At 46.0% G+C, this 12,636-nt stretch overlaps 1 protein-coding gene across 2 annotated transcripts in view; it reads left to right on the top strand.

The window, feature by feature from the left end:
- ATF6B (activating transcription factor 6 beta) overlaps positions 1–12,636 on the top strand; it is a 77,245-nt gene that overhangs the window by 56,585 nt on the left and 8,024 nt on the right. For both annotated transcript variants that reach the window (XM_073598412.1, XM_073598411.1), the window contains exons 15-16: positions 5,471–5,582; positions 5,675–5,759. In XM_073598412.1, coding sequence (XP_073454513.1) covers positions 5,471–5,582; positions 5,675–5,759 — 197 coding nt within the window. The remainder of the gene's footprint in view (positions 1–5,470; positions 5,583–5,674; positions 5,760–12,636) is intronic.

The following is a 12,636-nucleotide window of genomic DNA, read 5'->3' as shown; positions in this document are numbered from 1 at the left end:
CCCGAGTACCTGTCACCAGGCCATCAGAGTACCCGAGTACCTGTCACCAGGCCATCAGAGTACCCGAGTACCTGTCACCAGGCCATCAGAGTACCCGAGTACCTATTTGCAGCCCATGCCTCATAGAATATACGTTGGGGTGTTTACTTTGGGGTGATTTTGTGGGTAATTCCACTGTCCTGGTGCTCAAGTGTGAAGGTAGGAGATGTGTAATTTATGCTCCTAGAACGCCTGAAGGTACTACTTCAATGTTGGGCCCCTGTATGTGGCCAGACTGTGTAAAAGTCTCACACATGTGGTATCGACATAATCGGGAAGAGTTGCAGAATGTATTTTGGGGTGTAATTTAGAAATATCTTATAAATTGACAACTTTGTGTAAAAAAAAAAAAAAAAAAAAAAAAAATGCGTTTTCATTTTTTTTCCACATTTTCCAAAAACCTCTGGAGAAAAATGAACCGTTCAAAGGACTCATTATGCCTCATAGATTATACATTGGGGTGTTTGCTTTCCAAAATGGGGTCATTTTGTGGGTAATTCCATTGTCTTGGTGCTCCAGGGCCTTCAAAAGTGTAATAGGTGGTTGAGAAATGAGATGTGTCATTAATGCTCGTAGAACGCCTGAAGGTGCTACTTCAATGTTGGTCCTTTGTATGTGGCCAGACTATAGTAAAGTCTCACACATGTGGTATCGCCATACTCGGGAAGAGTAGCAGAATGTATTTTGGGGTGTAATTTGTTGTATGCATATGCCGTGTGTGAGAAATAACCTGATAATTTGACAATTTTGTAAAAAAAAAAAAAAAAAGAAACAGTCTTCATTTTTGCAAAGAATTGTGGGAAAAAATTACAACTTAAAAAAAACTTACCATGCTACTTACTTTATACCTTGAAATGTCTACTTTCTAAAAAGGGGTCATTTGGGGGGTATTTGTACTTTCCTGACTTGTTAGTGTCTCAAGAAATGAGATTCACCTGTACTGAAAGCCTGAGATGTGATCAATTTTCAGTGATTGGCACCATAGTTTGTAGACTCTATAACGTTCACAAAGACCAAATAATATACAGTAATTTGGGTTATTTTTACCAAAGATATGTAGCAGTATACATTTTGGCCAAAATTTATGAAGGAAAATGACTAATTAGCAAAATGTTATGACAGAAACAAAGAAAAAGGCTTTTTCTTTTTACAAAATGTACAGTCTTTTTGTATTTATAGCACAAAAAATAAAAAACCCACTAGTGATTAAATACCACCAAAAGAAATGTCTATTTGTGTGAAAAAAAGGACGCAAGTTTCATATGGATACAGTGTTGCATGACTGAGTAATTGTCATTCAAAGTGTGAGAGCACCGAAAGCTGAAAATTGGTCTGGGCAGGAAGGGGGTGTAAGTGCACTGTATTGAGGTGGTTAATTGCACTGATCGCTGTATAAATGTGAATGGTCCCAAAATAGTGCCAAAAGTGTCCAATGTGTCCGCCATAATGTCGCAGTCACGATAAAAATCGCAGATAGCCACCATTACTAATAAAAAAAAAAAAAAAATTATTAATAAAAATGCCATAAAACTATCCCCTATTTTGTAGCTGCTATAACTTTTGCGCAAACCAATCAATAAACCCTTATTGCGATTTTTTTTTTTCTTTTACCAAAAATATGTAAAATACGTATTGGCCTAAACTGAGGGAAAAAAAATGTTTTTTTATATATTTTTTGGGGATGTTTATTATAGCAAAAAGTAAAAAATATTGCGTTTTTTTTTCCCCCAAATTTTCGCTCTTTTTTTGTTTATAGCGCAAAAAATAACCGCAGAGGTGATCAAATACCACCAAAAGAAAGCTCTATTTGTGGGAAAAAAGGACGTCAATTCTGTTTGGGAGCCATGTCGCACGACTGTGCAATTGTCAGTTAAAGCGATGCAGTGCCGAATCGCAAAAAACGCTCTGGTCTTTGGGCAGCCAAGTGGTCCGGGGCTGAAGTGGTTAAGGATGCCCCACAGATGCTCAATAGGGTTTAGGTCTGGAGACATGCTTAGCCAGTCCATCACCTTTACCCTCAGCTTCTTTAACAAGGCAGTGGTCGTCTTGGAGGTGCGTTTGGGGTCGTTATCATGTTGGAATACTGCCCTGCGGCCCAGTCTCCGAAGGGAGGGATCATGCTTTGCTTCAGTATGTCACAGTACATGTTGGCATTCATGGTTCACTCAATGAACTGTAGCTCCCCAGTGTCGGCAGCACTCATGCAGCCCCAGACCATGACACTCCCACCACCATGCTTGACTGTAGACAAGACACACTTGTCTTTGTACTCCTCACCTGGTTGCTGCCACACACGCTTGATACCATATGAACCAAATAAGTTTAATCCATGTCCTTAGTCTGCTTGTCTTCAGCAAACTGTTTGCAGGCTTTCTTTTACATCATCTTTAGAAGAGGCTTCCTTCTGGGACAACAGCCATGCAGACCAGTTTGATGCAGTGTGGGGCGTATGGTCTGAGCACTGACAGGCTGACCCCCCACCCCTTCAACCTCTGCAGCAATGCTGGCAGCACTCATACGTCTATTTCCCAAAGACAACCTCTGGATATGACGCTGAACACGTGCACTCAAATTCTTTGGTCGACCATGGCGAGGCCTGTTCTGACTGGAACCTGTCCTGTTAAACCGCTATATGGTCTTGGCCACCATGCTGCAGCTCAGTTTCAGGGTCTTGGCAATCTTCTAATAGCCTAGGCCATCTTTATGTAGAGCAACAATTCTTTTTTTCAGATCCTCAGAGAGTTCTTTGCCATTAAGATGCCATGTTGAACTTCCAGTTACCAGTATGAGAGAGTGAGAGCGATAACACCAAATTTAACACACCTGCTCCCCATTCACACCTGAGACCTTGTAACACTAACGAGTCACATGACACCGGGGAAGGGAAAATGGCTAATTGTGCCAAATTTGGAAATTTTCACTTAGGGGTGTACTCACTTTTGTTGCCAGCGGTTTAGACATTAATGGCTGTGTGTTGAGTTATTTTGAGGGGACAGCAAATTGACACTGTTATACAAGCTGTACACTCACTACTTTACATTGTAGCAAAGTGTCATTTCTTCAGTGCTGTCACATGAAAAGATATAGTAAAATATTTACAAAAATGTGAGGGGGTGTACTCATTTTTGTGAGATACTGTGTGTCCCCTATAGGACAAAGTACATGTAGTACTTTGTGCTATATTTCTAAGGGCTTTGTAACCCTGGTTATGAGGTCTGAATTGACCCCCTGTCACCCCAATCCAACAGCCATGAAGAAAATCGCTCATTCATAGCTTTAAGCTCCATTCCGCTCTAAGCACTATACCAAGACAAGCAGCAGGAGGAGGAATCAAGAGGAAGGGGGTTATGTCAGGCTCTGCGTTTCTTTTGCCTTTGCTTGTCTTAGTAAAGTGCACACATCCAAAAACAGCTGCAGCTATAAATGAGCCATCGCCTTCATAGTTGTTGTCGGATCAGCCATGGCAGGAGGGGAGGGGTGCAAGTTGGATCTCATAACTAGGACTAGAGAGCACTTAGAAACATGGGACTTTCCAAGCTTCTCATTTTTTGATCTCTGATGTATGGCCTTTGGTCTCCATATTGACACAGCCAGGCAGATGGTACCGGTTAGACTTCTGGCAAGCGCTACAACTCCATAAATTTCTCCGAACCTTAGGAAACCCTCCCCCCATCGCAAACATTTTACATCATCTGACAATGCTTAAATCTTTCTACACGGACAGTGATCCCCTTCCCCCTTCCCTCTCTAAGATGTACTCGCTATTAATCTCCTCCCGGAAGATTTTATTATGCTTGGCCATCCCTAAAAAATGGGAAAGGGATCTTCCTCAAGCATCACCCCTGCCTCTCTGCTGGGTCCCTAGCTTGGCACTCACAGATACTCCTCAAGCGTCACCCCACTGGCATGCTCGGTTCCAGGCTTAACACCTGCTGAAGGTCCCTGGCTTGGCACACAAGGCTGCTCTGCAAGCGTCACCTCCGCTGGCTGGGTTCCTGGCTTAACAACTGCTGAAGTTTCCTAATTCACCGTCCCCGGTTGGTGAGAATACTGCTCCAGTACTTGCTTCAGCTACTCACTGTGGCCCATGGTAATAAGGTGGTTGGTCCCTTAGTGGCGACAACTTCCCCTCTACCTCCGAACACGACAGGTTCTGCAAGCTACAGTCCCAACCCTTTGATGCTCTCTTGCTTCTGGATAGGCCCTTAGACAGACTAGCAGTCAGATGCCCCCGGGATAGGCCCAAACTCTGGCCTAGCAGCCCGGGGCAGCACGACACACGTCCACCCAGACAGCCATCCAGGTGACACAGAACCCTGGTCACCTGACCTCACCCAAATAAATAGGCTCTCCCAGCAGGCCAAGGGACCTAAGAAAATCTCTTCCCATTGGCTGAGACACCCCATCTATTCCTAATCTGTCCTTGCATTGCCCTTATCTTATCTGATGCCACCAGATACCTGGCCATCTAGTGACAGAAGAGAGAAGTGCAGCAACTCCAGAATTGGGGTGGAATCAATTGATCTCCTATCAATTGGCCATGGCAACTATACCTGGCAGGTAAATTTACTAGCAACCCTGCCTAAACATCAGGGTGCTACATAAAGAAAGAATTTGAAAAAAAGAAACAATGGACATATTAATATGTGTGTTTCACCCCATAGGGGACAGGACTGTAAAATATAAATAATGATAGATTATCTTTGCAGGCCGATTCACATTTAAGCGACTCTGACAGCCGACTTTCCTGCATGACTCATTGTGGCTTAGTTGCGACTCAACAGAAGTCAATGCAAGTCATGATGAAGTCGCTCAAAAATAGTGCATGAACTATTCTCTAAGTCGCTGAGACTAGAGTTGGACAAGTCCCATGAACGCTCAAGTCGCATGAGTTGACTGAGCCTAAGATGGCGCTCTTCCAAAAGGACATCAGGTTTAGTACCACATTAAGTGATATCATTTTATTGAAATAAATTCAGGATTTTTCTGGTTTCTGTCAGACGTTCCGGTTTGATGAAATTTCTGCATGCTACAACAGGTTAAAACAGGCTGACAAGCTTTTGTAAATGTAATTCTTGCAATGAAACTGATTGCGTGTATTCAGTAACCTCGCTTACAGTAAATGAAGCACCAGTGACCTACCATCATAAAAGTCAGAAGTGGTAAGTAGATAAATCTGTATACACCGCTCCCCCAGATGTCTTAGGTCACTGGCACTTCAAAGAATACAAGGGATACTGGAACATAAACATATACTGACTTTTTTTCTGAGATAAGTAACCATTTCAGGGCTGTGATGTCTGCATGCAAATTTTAACAGCTGTCTTGATCGGATTGTTGTACCAGCAGTTTGTGAAGAAATATGATTATAATGTTGTGCTTCCTGTAAGCTCACAAGATATTTCTTCTTCTTCCCTGTTCTCCCTCACAGGATAGCGAACACTCCTCTGCAGCTGTATGGTCCTCAGGAGCACAATGATAATTTTCTGATGGATGCCATTGAGAGACGGGAAGACACCTTCTACGTGGTCTCATTCCGGAGGGTCAGTACTGTGGCCTTCCCTACAGTTTGGTGTTTTCCTTCTCGGTCATCTCCTTATAATTTTATAATTGTGTTTTTTTGGTTTTTTTTCAGGATCACCTTCTGCTGCCAGCTATAAGTCATAATAAGACGTCCCGGCCTAAAATGTCTCTAGTGATGCCAGCCTTGCCTGTGAATGGTGAGTGACTAATGTAACAAAAGGGTTAAAAATACAGCTGTGCCAAAGAAGCATCTGGCTTACATCTTGCATACAGCGAGATCTCCTAGTTATATATTGCGGCCATTAAAGCAGAACTAAGCCCACCGATTTAGCGGTTTAAAAAAACAGTTACATTCCCAGCATGCTGAGAATGCTGTCACGTTTACTTGTTCTCTCAACCAAACTGTTAAACTATGAAATGGCTGGTGTCATAACTGATCCCTTGTGCAGCACCATGGCAATTGGCAGCTTCCTTGGCTGAAAAGGATAGGAGGGTTTAGTTCCGCTTTAAAGCGGAGATCCGCCTAAAAAAAAAAAATAAGTAAGCAGCTACAAATACTGCAGCTGCTGACTTTTAACATAAGGACACTTACCTGTCCAGGGCGCCCGCGATGTCCTCACCCGCAGCCGATCCGTCCCTCGGCTCTGGGTGGAGGCACCGGCATCTTAAGTAAGGGAATCAGGAAGTGAAGCCTTGCGGCTTCACAGCCTGGTTCCCTACTGTGCATGCGCGAGTCGCGCTGCATGTTCTGAGTGGTCCCTGCTGTCTTCTGGGACCTGTGTGTCTCCCAGAAGAGGAGGGGGGGCGGAGGAGGGGCCGGACATGGCGTAGATGACTGCGGCTTTTGCGGCGATGTTTCGTCAGAAGTGGGAGCAAATACCTGTATTAGACAGGTATCTGCTCCTCCCTGGAAGGTGTTAAATGTGACACTGGAGGGGGGAGGAAATCAGTGCAGCTCTATGGAAAAACAGATTTAAAGGGATGATCATCTGTTTACATCTCTTCCGTCAACATCCACTTTTTGAGATGGATCAAAGCCCTGTTTTTGTCCTGTTAAAAACAACGGAACGGGTGTAAACAGACAAACGGTCTGTTTTTGCATTGGTAGTGGATGTAAAAAAAACAGAAAAAATAAACAGAACATGCGTGGAAAAGGACCCTAAGGGCTCATTTACACTTGCTTCAGCTTCAATACACATTAACAGCTAGTTACACTTGCTTCAAAAGAAGGCTTCGGACTGGCCTTATTAAAGCTCTCTGAACACCAGTCAAAGCTCTGGTCACTAAATAAAATGGTTAGCTTACAGTCCTGTTTACACCTTGCTTTTGCTTTCCTATGCTTCGGCATTGCTTCAAAAATGATACCCTATGTCGCTTTAGTTGTGCTTCAATGCGTCTTCAAAGCCTCCATAGAAGTCTATAGCAAAGCTCGCTTGAAGCCCCACAAAGCCTCACCAAAGCCTCATCGAAGCACCAAGCAAAAGAAAGGTGTAATCAAGACTGTAAGCTAACCATTTTATTTAGTGACAGGAGCTTTTACTGGCATTCAGAGAGCTTTAACAAAGCATGTCCTAAGCCATGTTTTGAAGCAAGTGTAAAATAGTCCTAAGAGATGGGAGAGACTGTCAGGTGATCTAACTCTCTAGCATCTACCAAATACTGAAATATCAATTTCTTTCTCGAACATCACGGGACACAGAGCCACAGTAATTACTGATGGGTTATATAGGTATCACTGGTGATTGGACACTGGCACACCCTATCAGGAAGTTCAACCCCCTATATAATCCCTCCCCCTTGCAGGGATACCTCAGTTTTTACGCCAGTGTCTTAGGTGATGGACGTGTAAAGATGTCCTGTGCTGAGCTCCAAAGGGAATATCCTAAGATCCTATACTGGGGCAAGCCAGGCGAACCGGATCCATTCAAAGTGTCTTTTCATGGCCGAATTGAATGGTACCCGGGCCTCGTGTCCGAAGAAACGAGGTTTTACCCGTAATGCTTCTCTTTTTAGAGAGCTGGACCCCGCAGATCAGAAAATGGCTTTAAACTTCCTAATTTCTGGCGAGGTGCTTTACGGTCCCAGAACTGTTGGATCCCCCTACTGATGGGGGCCCCAGTCTCTGACGGTTTTTTCAAACGGAGCCCACCGTGAGAGGTGAAGATTGGGTCTGTGTAAACAGCACCCTGCGGCTGGATAAGGTAAGAGGAGATTCCACAGAATTTTTGAGTTCTAGTGGCTTTTCTCCTTTAAGGTAAATGCATGCTATGCCTATTGTGACCACCGGGGGGCTGCCAAGAGCACAAACCTACACATGCTGACTCTGTCTCAGGTGTTGTAATCGCTGATTATGTCCCAGCGTCTCAAGCAGACTGCAAGCAGGTAAGGTGGAAAGGGGGATTTCTCATGTTTGAATGTTCCCCCCCAGGCTAGAGAGGGGCCACAGGGGTCTAGAAAGTGGTTATACCACCCGGGCTCTGCGGCCTAATGGCCACCATCTCTCAAGATAGCCGTTCAGGCAGATCTTGTTACCAGCTTCCCTCCCCCACCCCCCCCCCCCCCCCCCCCCCCCAATCCCCAGCCTTTCTCCGGAAGCATGACAGGAGAGTCGGCAGCGCGGGTAGCGCTCGTTTTTTTCAAAACTCGAGGGGGGGGGGCGGTAGAGGAGGGGGCAGGACGTCAGCACAGAGTGCTTAGACTCCCACTCAGGCCGGCTGCAGGCTATTAAAGGCACTCTGTACAGGTGCACTCAGCCTTCTGAGAGACACAGAGCTGACGGTCACATGTAAGGTGGGACACAGGCATTCTCACACCTTGTTGCTTTGCACTATGGGTAGAAGAGGTTCAAGCACCCCAGGAACCAGAGACACTAGGGGATCTCGTTCGGGTTCTGAGGGCCCCCTGTCGGCAGCATCCTCCCCCCCTAAAGATGGGCCAGGGACGGCTAGCCAGGGAGAGCCAGGGGCTACACCTGCTTCTGGCACTTCAGCCCCTGTATATATTACACAAGAGGTTTTTTCCTCAACCATTAATGGTCTAGAGGAAAGATTAATGGCCGTGATTACGTCTTCACTCAGTGGAAGAAAACACACTAGGCTTTCCTCTGTTCCCCAAGACCCTCAGACAGAGGAGCTCTGGCATAAAGGAGATGAATCCCTTTCAGAGGATCGGGATGGGATGGATGATTCCTCTTCGGAGGATTCAGGTGGAGAGGGACCCTCTGCGACTTCCCAAGAGGAGAAAGTCTTAGTGCAGATCCTCACTGGATTGGTCCGCTCCACATTTAAGTTGCCCATACCTGAAACTGCTAAAGAATCCTCTTCTGCTTTGGGGTCACTGAAACCTTTCCAAGCAGCACATGCTTTTCCTGTTCATACTTTACTTGAAAAGCTTATTTATTCTGAGTGGGATCACCCAGACAAACATTTTTTTCCGCCGAGAAAGTTTTCAACACTTTATCCGATGGAAGAAAAGTTTATCAAAATGTTTGGAATACCGGCTATTGATGCCGCCATTTCCTCCGTAAATAATAGCCTGACTTGTCCTGTAGACAATGCTCAGATGCTCAGGGATCCTGTAGATAAAAGGATGGAATCCCTATTGAAGGATGTTTTCTCCTTAGCAGGATCAGTGGCCCAACCTGCAGTAGCAGCGATTGGAGTCTGTCAATACTTAAGAGACCATGTTAAGCAGGTCATCAAAGTATTACCTGAACAGCAGGCCCAGGGGTTTGCTAACCTTCCAGCGGCCTTATGCTTTGTGGTTGACGCCATTAGAGATTCTATCGTGCAAACCTCCCGTCTTTCACTGGGGTTGGTGGTGCATATACGTAGAATCCTATGGTTGAAAAATTGGTCAGCCGAAGCACCATGTAAGAAGCTACTGGCTGGGTTTCCATTTCGTGGTGCAAGGTTGTTTGGAGAGGACTTGGATAACTATATCAAGAGAATCTCTTGTGGGAAAAGCACTCTCTGTCAAGAAGAAGAGTAAGCGTCCCTCTTTCAAACGGACTCTTTCCCCAGCGCCGGGGGCTTCAGCCTCCAGGCAGTCTCGACGGCCGCCTCCATCGGGGTCCAGAGACAAGAGTCAACCCCAGGGACAAAAGAAGTCCTGGGGAAAGAAGCCTACTAGGCAAAACACTAAGACCTCTGCATGAGGGGGCGCCCCCGCTCACTCGAGTGGGGGGAAGACTGCGACAGTTCTCAGAGCTCTGGCAGGAGGACTTCCAGGATAGATGGGTAATCTCCACGGTAACCTTAGGGTACAAGCTGGAGTTTCAGGAATTCCCCTCTCCTCGGTTCCTCAGATCAAATGTTCCCAGAGAAGAAGCAGTCGCTCCTTCTAGCGTTAGAGCGACTTTTGTCGCAGGAGGTCATTATGATAGTTCCCGCAAAGGACCAGGGATTGGGCTTCTATTCCAACCTTTTTACGGTCCAAAAGCCAAATGAGGATGTCAGGCCCATTCTGGACTTAAGGGATCTGAACCGATTCCTAAGGATTCAATCCTTCCGCATGGAATCAATTCGAACAGTAGTTCCCACCCTGCAGGGAGGAGAATTTCTGGCATCAATAGACATCAGAGATGCATATCTGCATGTGCCCATTTTTCCTGATCATCAGAAGTTTCTGCGCTTCGAGGTAGGAGGGCGCCATTTCCAGTTTGTGGCTCTGCCTTTCGGGATAGCCACTGCACCTCGAGTGTTCACAAAGATCTTGGCTCCTCCTCTGGCCAGATTAAGGGCTCAGGATATAGCTGTCATAGCATACCTAGACGACCTGCTCTTGATAGACGGGTCGGTAGCCTCTTTGAATGGAAACTTGAGGACCACGGTCAGGTATCTAGAACACCTGGGTTGGATCCTCAACTTAGAAAAGTCTTTCCTAAAACCAGTAAGAAGACTGGAGTATTTAGGTCTGATTATAGATACAAGCCAGGAGAAAATATTTCTACCCCAGGCAAAGATCACTGCTTTGAGAGAGCTGATTCTGACAGTAAGAACCAAGAAGGGTCCCTCAGTCCGCCTTTGTATGAGGCTACTAGGGAAGATGGTGTCTTCATTCGAAGCAGTTCCCTATGCTCAGTTTCACTTAAGAATGCTGCAACACAGTATTCTGTCGACCTGGAACAAGAAGGTTCAGGCATTAGACTTTCCGATGCACCTGTCGCATGCGGTGCGTCAGAGCCTCAATTGGTGGCTCATACCCGAAAACCTGCAGAAGGGGAAATCCTTTCTACCGATTACCTGGACGGTGGTAACAACAGATGCCAGTCTGTCAGGTTGGGGAGCAGTTCTGGAACAGGCTGCGGTCCAAGGGGTATGGTCCAAGACAGAGAGGACCTTACCCATCAACATTCTGGAGATCCGGGCGATACATCTAGCTCTAAAGGCCTGGACTATCAGGCTACAGGGTTGTCCGGTCAGGATCCAGTCCGACAATGCCACAGCAGTGGCTTATGTCAATCATCAGGGAGGCACCCGGAGCCGAGCTGCTCAAAAAGAGGTGAACCAGATCTTAGTCTGAGCAGAGATGCATGTGCTATGCATATCGGCAGTTTTCATCCCGGGAATAGAAAATTGGCAAGCGGACTATCTAAGTCGCCAGCAGTTACTTCCAGGGGAATAGTCTCTGCATCCCGACGTCTTTTGGGCCATATGCCAAAGATGGGGGGTTCCAGATGTAGATCTCTTTGCATCCCGATTCAACAAAAAGATAGACAGATTTGTGGCAAGGACATAAGATCCTCTTGCATGCGGGACGGATGCGTTGGTGATTCCGTGGCATCGGTTCTCACTGTTTTACGCATTCCCGCCTATTCTGCTACTACCACGACTCCTTCGCAGGATCAGGCAGGAAAGGAAGTCGGTACTTCTGGTGGCCCCCGCTTGGCCCAGAAGGACTTGGTATGCAGAAATAGTAAGGATGACGGTGGGTTCCCCGTGGACCCTACCGGTACGCCCAGACCTGTTATCTCAAGGTCCAGTGTTCCATCCTGCCTTACAAACGCTAAATTTGACGGTTTGGCTATTGAGACCCACGTTCTGAAGAGTCGTGGGCTCTCAGGTCCTGTCATATCTACCTTGATTAATGCAAGGAAGCCAGCTTCCAGGATGATTTATCATAGAGTCTGGAAAGCTTATATAACCTGGTGTGAATCCAGAGGTTGGCATCCCAGGAAATATGTCATAGGTAGAATCCTTGATTTTCTACAGATGGGATTAGAGATGAAGCTGGCCTTGAGTACCATCAAGGGCCAGGTTTCTGCTTTATCAGTATTATTTCAGCGGCCACTTGCTTCGCATTCTTTGGTCCCAAACTTTATGCAGGGGGTGATGCGTCTTAATCCTCCGGTTAAAGCGCCCCTAAACCCCTGGGACTTGAATTTGGTCCTGGCTGTGTTACAGAAACAGCCTTTTGAACCAATAAGTCAGATTCCTTTGGTCTTGTTGACAAGGAAATTAATTTTTCTGGTGGCCATCTCTACTGCTAGAAGAGTATCAGAATTAGCAGCTCTTTCCTGTAAGGAGCCTTATTTGATTATACACAAGGATAGAGTGGTACTACTCCCTCATCCTAGTTTTTTACCGAAGGTGGTTTCTGATTTTCATTTAAACCAAGACATTGCTCTACCTTCCTTTTTTCCAGATCCCTGTTCTCCGGAAGAGAGATCTCTACATTCGTTGGATGTAGTAAGAGCAGTTAAGGCCTATCTAGGGGCAACTACTCAGATCCGCAGGACGGATGTTTTGTTTGTGCTGCCAGAGGGTCCCAATAGAGGACAGGCAGCGTCAAAAGCTACCATTTCTAAATGGATTCGACAGTTGATCATTCAAGCTTACGGTTTGAAACAGAAGATTCCTCCGTTTCAGATCAGGGCACATTCCACAAGGGCTATTGGTGCTTCTTGGGCAGTGCATCACCGGGCCTCTATGGCTCAAATCTGCAAGGCCGCAACCTGGTCTTCAGTTCATACATTCACCAGATTCTATCAGGTGGATGTGAGAAGGCATGAGGATATCGCCTTTGGGCGCAGTGTGCTGCAGGCAGCGGTACAGGGTCCTCAGGTCTGATTGC

This window comes from Aquarana catesbeiana, linkage group LG09, assembly GCF_042186555.1.
Source record: "Aquarana catesbeiana isolate 2022-GZ linkage group LG09, ASM4218655v1, whole genome shotgun sequence".
Taxonomy (NCBI): Eukaryota; Metazoa; Chordata; class Amphibia; order Anura; family Ranidae; genus Aquarana; species Aquarana catesbeiana.
Note: the sequence above shows the minus strand (reverse complement) of the source record. Positions and strands in the feature narration are given on the sequence as shown.